Genomic DNA, 6515 nt, shown 5'->3' with positions numbered 1-6515 from the left:
GTTTCTTTTATTTTTAAAAAAAATGCCGATAGCGTTGATGTTTATTATTAGTCTTTTTTCTCTTTCATTTTACGAGCTTTGAAAAGTTATAAATTGTTTTTGGTTTTAAATTTTTGTTTGGAGTGGGAAATTAATATTTTATGTCGAGCTGGTATGTTTGCAAGTAAAAAATAATCACTCCATTCTTTCCTCGATGTCTTGCGTCTAATATTTCATATCTCAAATAAAAAAAAAACAATAATTAGTAGATATAAAATTAAGATAGCAATCTAAAATGAAGAATAAATAAAACACAATACATAATACAGTACAAGGAAAATCATCACCACAAATAATAGTGGATAACGAAAAATTATGAACGTTCTATTCAAATTGAATAAATGATAAGAGGTAAAGAAAGCGACGTTAGCTGATAGGAGGACCAAATGACAACAAATAGTACAAGACATTGTCGCAGTTTCATCCCTTTATAGTACATACATACAAACATGAATAACACATATGACTCGCGAGTTAAAGAGCTAATAATGTTTGAAAAATTGTTTCACGTCGAGTGACGTCTACAGCTAATTTCAGCATCTTTTTCAGTCCGCCAGAAAACGCTTTAAAACAAATTTAAAAGGTATACGTTTTCGCTATAAACTTTAAAATGTAATGTTGAAATATTTCACAGGTATTTTTAAAAGTAGTAGGTAGGTACAATGGTTTATCTGAAGATTTGAAAATAATCCCACTTGGAATGAAAAATATTTGAATCTATATTTCTTTCAGTATGAAAGATTTAAAAACTTTCCAGTATTTTTAGAAACCATCACGCAATGGCAGAGTTTAACATTTGCTCCTTAAGAGCGCTAAACGTGATGGACAGAAGAGAATCAGCCACTATAAAACAAAGAAAATCATCCTTATCATTCGTCAACATCCGTCCACTTCACTCAATTCATCATTTGAAAACTTTTTATTTTTTTAGCAAAATTAATTTCTTTTAAAAGTCCTTAAATGTTGACAACTATTGTTTTTTCTCTGCTTATTTGAATGCAACGGTAAAAATCATAATAAGAATATTTTTGACATAACTCGTAGAAAGTCTTTCACACGAAGAAATATTTTTCATTTGAATTTACACTCTGAACTAATCAAACAAATAGTGAAAAATATGATTGAGAATTTATTATCTCCAAAGTGTCAGGTGTTGCATGAAAAATAAAAAGTAATCTCAGAGAAGATATAAAGACTGCGTGACGACTTTCTGATAAGAGGCGTGGATTGCAAAAAAAGAAAAGAAAAAATAACGCAAATTGCATCGCTGTCAAAAATCAAAGTAGGCAGACTCAAGTATGTCTTTAAACCATGGCTTTAAACAGAAGTATTACATTTAAAAACTTACGTTTAATGGGTGTCATTCCCGGTGTTCTCCTCTAAGCCGTTCCATATTATTCATAACTTAATATTAATATATACACTGTGTAGAACTGCTAAAAAGTATCTTGTTTTGCAATAAACCAATTTCTATTAAATTTAGATGATCAAATTAATACTTTACACTTAAATCCTAAAATCGTTCAAGTGCTCTTCCATCGCACTTGAAGAGATTTATAATTTGAGTGAATCATACATACATCCCCTTGCATCAAGTGCATGTTAACAATTTATCATAATTTCTGGCGTAAAATTTGTATAAAGTATGTCACGAGGTAGGCTCTCGTAGAAAATTGTATCCTTATTTGATAAATCGTTGAAATTTCTAACGTCATATATAGACATCATGAATGTAAAATATCTCGTTGAAATACGGAGTTGTACAAGATTGACGTGCACGGATCGACCGTAACCGCAGATAGAATATTCGAGCGTCATGCTTTAAAATTATTTTATTGATTGTTTGAAGGTTTGTTTTAAAACAAGTAGTTTCAAATAGAGACTTATTCCGTAACAATGAAAAATCTTAAGAGGATCTGCAAACATTTCCAAAAAGTATTATAAGGCATTGGTTTCAAACTAACTTATTAAACGAATAGATTCATCAAACCATAACGAACAAAAAACACAAAAACTGTTGTGAACAATCTTTTTATTTATTCAAGAAATAGAAACCAATTCAACTTCAAAATGCAGTGTAGCACCGGATGGAACCCTTTTGTAAAGTTATTTCGTTAAGGAATCATAATTTGAACCTAGTAAACGTTTCAAGATAAAGCGCGTCCGCACTCTACATACTTCTGAGAAAATTACATGCACATAGGATAAGCTTAAATGAATATTAAAACTATTGAAAAAAAAGTATCCTTAAACTTTGCATGTTTTAAACTAATACAGAAAAAGAACACTTTGAACTCATCAAAACAACGAAAGGTAACATCAGATTCATAAAAGAATCACTAGCAATCATATAAACGTCATTATGAACAGCATCCAGTAAACCTATCTGTTGACATTTATTTACAAATACGTGCACTCGTTCTCACCACGCACACACACCACACACACAAACACGCACACCACACACATAAACACGCACAACCACACACACACACACACAAGAAAGGATACTTTCCTTCGACACCCTTTTTGCCATAGGCCCACTCAGGTTGAATAACTAATTCAGCTTTCTCCCCGACTGTCATCGTCAGCAACGCTTCATCCCACTGAAAATGAACAAACTTTAGTTAAATATTTAGTTTATCAGCTGAAATAATTGCTTAAAAATCAACTAAATATTAGCAACTGAAACTTTTATAGAAACAACTTTGAGGGTGTCAACTCCTCATATAATTGATTCTTCACAAAAAACAATCAAGAAAAAAGTAAGAACATTTACCCCTCTAATAACTTTTCCAACTCCAACTTTAAATTTCAAAGGAGGATTCTTTTTGGCCTTTTTACCTGCGGCCAAAAAAATTTTCAAAAATAATTGATATTTGTTATGCAACTGAAAATGAATATACAATATATAAATGAAAATTTCAACGAAAATTTCAAAATTACTGAGATAAAACTTGTGTCATAGTTTCAGTAATCTAACCATCATCAACATTGGTGTCAAAAACTTTCCCATTATCCAACTTTCCAGTATAGTAACATTCAACTTCATCACCTTTCTTTGGATAGGTGCACTTGTCACCTTGCTTCAAAATTTTCTTTGTGTATTTAGGAACTTCCTAATTTTTTTTAAATGTACAATTTAGAATTTAATTCTAAAATAAAATTTTATAAATTATAGTGTGTAATTACTGCATTCAAAACAGAATTCATTTTGTTTAAGTTCTAACCGGTTCTTTAGCTTGTGACTTTTTTGGCTTCTCAGTCGCTTCTGCCTTTGTCTCAACCTTTTTTTCTGGCACCTTCTGCTCAACTTCATCATTGCCAGTTCCTCGGAAATCCTAAAATTATAAAAAATAACATTTTAATACATTGGCATTTTTGAAATAAAAAATCAATTAATAATAAAATATATTTGATTTGACTGAAAATTTAACAATAGAACAAATCTTGAAGTATACTTAGAACAATTGAAAATTAATAATACAATTTCCAAACTTTAGTGGCAAAAAGATGTTTATAATGTTCAGCTAATTGTGGCTTTGTTTTGACTTTGGCAACATTGTTTACTGTTCCTTTCAACTTCTGTTCCACCAAGAACTAAAATTTAAATTCAATTTCTGAATAATAATCAACATTAGTTAATCTAAGCTGACATAAAAAAATAATTCAATTATTGAACTACTGATAATCAGGTAATGTCATAATGGTGAATTAACCGTGTTAAAATGTTGTTATAGACACTATGATATAGATTAGAAGCACAGTGGCAGATCTAATTTATATTGTGATTTATAGTGATTTATATAATATATTTCATATGATTATCATTATGTTTTTTTTTTACATTACTATATTATATGTACTATGTAGTCTGTGTAGAGTGGAGTACCTTTTCAGATGCATTGGCCTGCAAGAAAGCTACCAGATCCTTCTTGCTAACTGCATCACTGAGAAGATCTTCGTCTTTGTAAGGCGGCAGAACATCTGTCATGGCTTTCTCAATTGCTCGATGTTGCTATTTTATATCAAACTATTGTAAAGAATAACAAACTCCCCGTGCGACGAGTGCTGAACGACGAATGAGGACTTAAATGTGAACTTAACTAATAACTAACCTACTACGGTTCAGGTTCAAACCACATAAATAACTACGAACTTTCTCAGTCTGCTCTACTAAACCTTTACTACGCTTGTATTTATATTTATCCCTATCTTACTTACTGCATAGCTGTATGGGGAAACTGTCCTAAAAGTCATTTGTACAACATTACGCTCTCTCAAAAACGCTCAATACGTTAAATATTAATAAAATATATTAGAAATACAAAATACTAAAATATTAGAAATTAAAAATATTAGAAAAAACAAAATATTAGAATTACTCTTTGAAATATCTACAGCATACATTATATTGTGTTTGGGAACTATGAATTCTTGAAACCTTGAAATCTGCTTATATATCATTATTACAAATTGACACTGGTGATCAGTACAAGAAGTCCAGATTTCTTTTTCGATTTCCAGATCATTTCCTTTTATTGATTTCATTTTTCTGATTTCACTGTTTGATTTGATGAAATAAAAATGTCAAATATATATATATATATATATATAAATATATTTTTACAATATTCTATAAATTCTACCGAATGTTTGGCGTTAATATGTTTGTAGTTCGTTTTTTCGATTTTTCTCACTAAAGTTTTTTGGTGAACGTTTAGTTAAAAATTATGGTCTATTACCAACATAAATTATATATATATATATACGATATATATAAACAAAGAATATATATGTATGTATACATGTATCAATATGTTACTATATATGCATATATAATTTTTATATATATTAATATATATACATAAATATGTGTATAAGACGTGAAACCTAGAGAGACTCAGATATGGCCATTAAATACACATACATTCTCACACACGTACATATATGCAAACAAACATAAAAAAAACATTTTTTAATCTGAAAATTTTTAAAAATTGAAAATTTAATTTTGCGGGCGGTATTTCAAATAACGGACTTGAATCCGCATCGTCGGCAAACCGCACAAACAAAATCCGCAAACCGCAAAATCCGCTGAGTTTTGAGAATTTTTTAACGCAACCGCGGTTGCGGTAACTGCGGTTTGAAACAGCATTGCGGTCCGTTAAAAAAATTTTCAACATTAAAAATAATTTTTAACGAGTAACCAGCAGTAGAGTTAAACAAAAAATTACATTTAGACAGTAGAATCAGGGAAATGAAAAGAATGTTGAGAATAGACCCGCGCTTTTGCAGCAATACGCACGATGATCACATGATCAAGTGACAAATCGCATATTTATTAAATTCAAAACTAAGTTTCGTTAATAATAAAAAGTGTTTAACTGATTTCTTTTTTTTATTCAGCTAATAAGACAATTTGATTTTGATTCTGCAGGAATATTTTTATCAAGAACGAAAGTTTGCGTAAGATGTGCAGGTATTGGAAAGTCCCACAGGGAAGGTGGTTCCGTGCGGTATTCCCAAACATTGTTCTCATTGGCTCGCTTCAATCTCTCTGCCCTCATGTCTTCCTCATGTTTGATTATGGACGCCTACAAATTCAAGACATTATCTATTAATGCTGGCCGTATATTTCATAATAATAGTAATAAATCATTATAAAAAGTCAAACATGCAAAAGTGTGACAGCAACCAGAACCATGAGATTCGATTGCATGTGAATATTATTTTGTTGCTCATTTGAAGAGACTGTTATTTTGAAGATATATGCTTAAATGTTGATGAGCTCTACTTTCCATAGAACAAAGAATCAAAGATTGTAAGAAATAATAAATACTGAACCAGTGCTTTCAGATCTTTGTTCTTTTCATAAAGTTTGCAATTGGCATGATCTTGTTTCCAATGAAAACATTCCTTGACATCTCCTTCAGTGTATCTTTGGTGAAATCTGCCTCTTACACCTGCATAGATTGGTGAAGCAGTAAAGGCCCAACTATGAAAAATTGTATTACCATAATGTTCAGAAGTATATATTCAAAGTCAAACATTCAGTGGAATGTTCTGCAGTGTCAAAGATATTAATAATGAAATCAAACTGATCAGTCCAGTCACATTTTTAATGATGAAAAGAAAAAATTATGTTATTTATATATATTTATTTACATTTTTTATTTAACATGCACTTTGATTAAAAAGTAAAAAAAACATATGAAAGTCAAAAATAAAAAATATTGGTTACAATTATTAGTATTCAAACATTCAACAAAACAACTTTTGATTCAGAACAATGATACATCTTATGAAAAGATTCTTAATTATAAAAAGTTATTATTAAATAACTTTATTTATAATAATAACAATTTATTATACAAATTATTAAACTGAATGAAACAATAATGAAAAGTACAAGCAAATAAAAACCTACTTGTGCATTCTTTGTACTCATCTAAGTATATGGAACATGGCCTTAA

At 29.8% G+C, this 6515-nt stretch overlaps 2 protein-coding genes across 2 annotated transcripts; both read right to left on the bottom strand.

Annotated features, from left to right (window-relative positions):
* Nucleotides 1-2079: 2079 nt before the first annotated feature.
* On the bottom strand, nucleotides 2080-4033 carry HELRODRAFT_156441 (hypothetical protein; the record flags this gene model as incomplete). Its single annotated transcript, XM_009014175.1, has 7 exons — nucleotides 2080-2134; nucleotides 2551-2645; nucleotides 2819-2883; nucleotides 3023-3158; nucleotides 3270-3380; nucleotides 3538-3639; nucleotides 3932-4033. 7 exons carry the CDS (start codon nucleotides 4031-4033, stop codon nucleotides 2080-2082), a joined length of 666 nt encoding a protein of 221 aa, XP_009012423.1.
* Nucleotides 4034-5444: 1411 nt separating this feature from the next.
* Nucleotides 5445-6515, bottom strand: HELRODRAFT_73582 (hypothetical protein; the record flags this gene model as incomplete). The annotated part of the gene is made up of 3 exons (XM_009014174.1): nucleotides 5445-5636; nucleotides 5887-6005; nucleotides 6470-6515. Coding segments are annotated over 3 exons (357 nt in total), but the record flags the coding sequence as incomplete, so codon positions are not given.

Source organism: Helobdella robusta (genome assembly GCF_000326865.2).
Source record: "Helobdella robusta unplaced genomic scaffold HELROscaffold_13, whole genome shotgun sequence".
NCBI classification, from domain to species: Eukaryota; Metazoa; Annelida; class Clitellata; order Rhynchobdellida; family Glossiphoniidae; genus Helobdella; species Helobdella robusta.
Note: the sequence above shows the minus strand (reverse complement) of the source record. Positions and strands in the feature narration are given on the sequence as shown.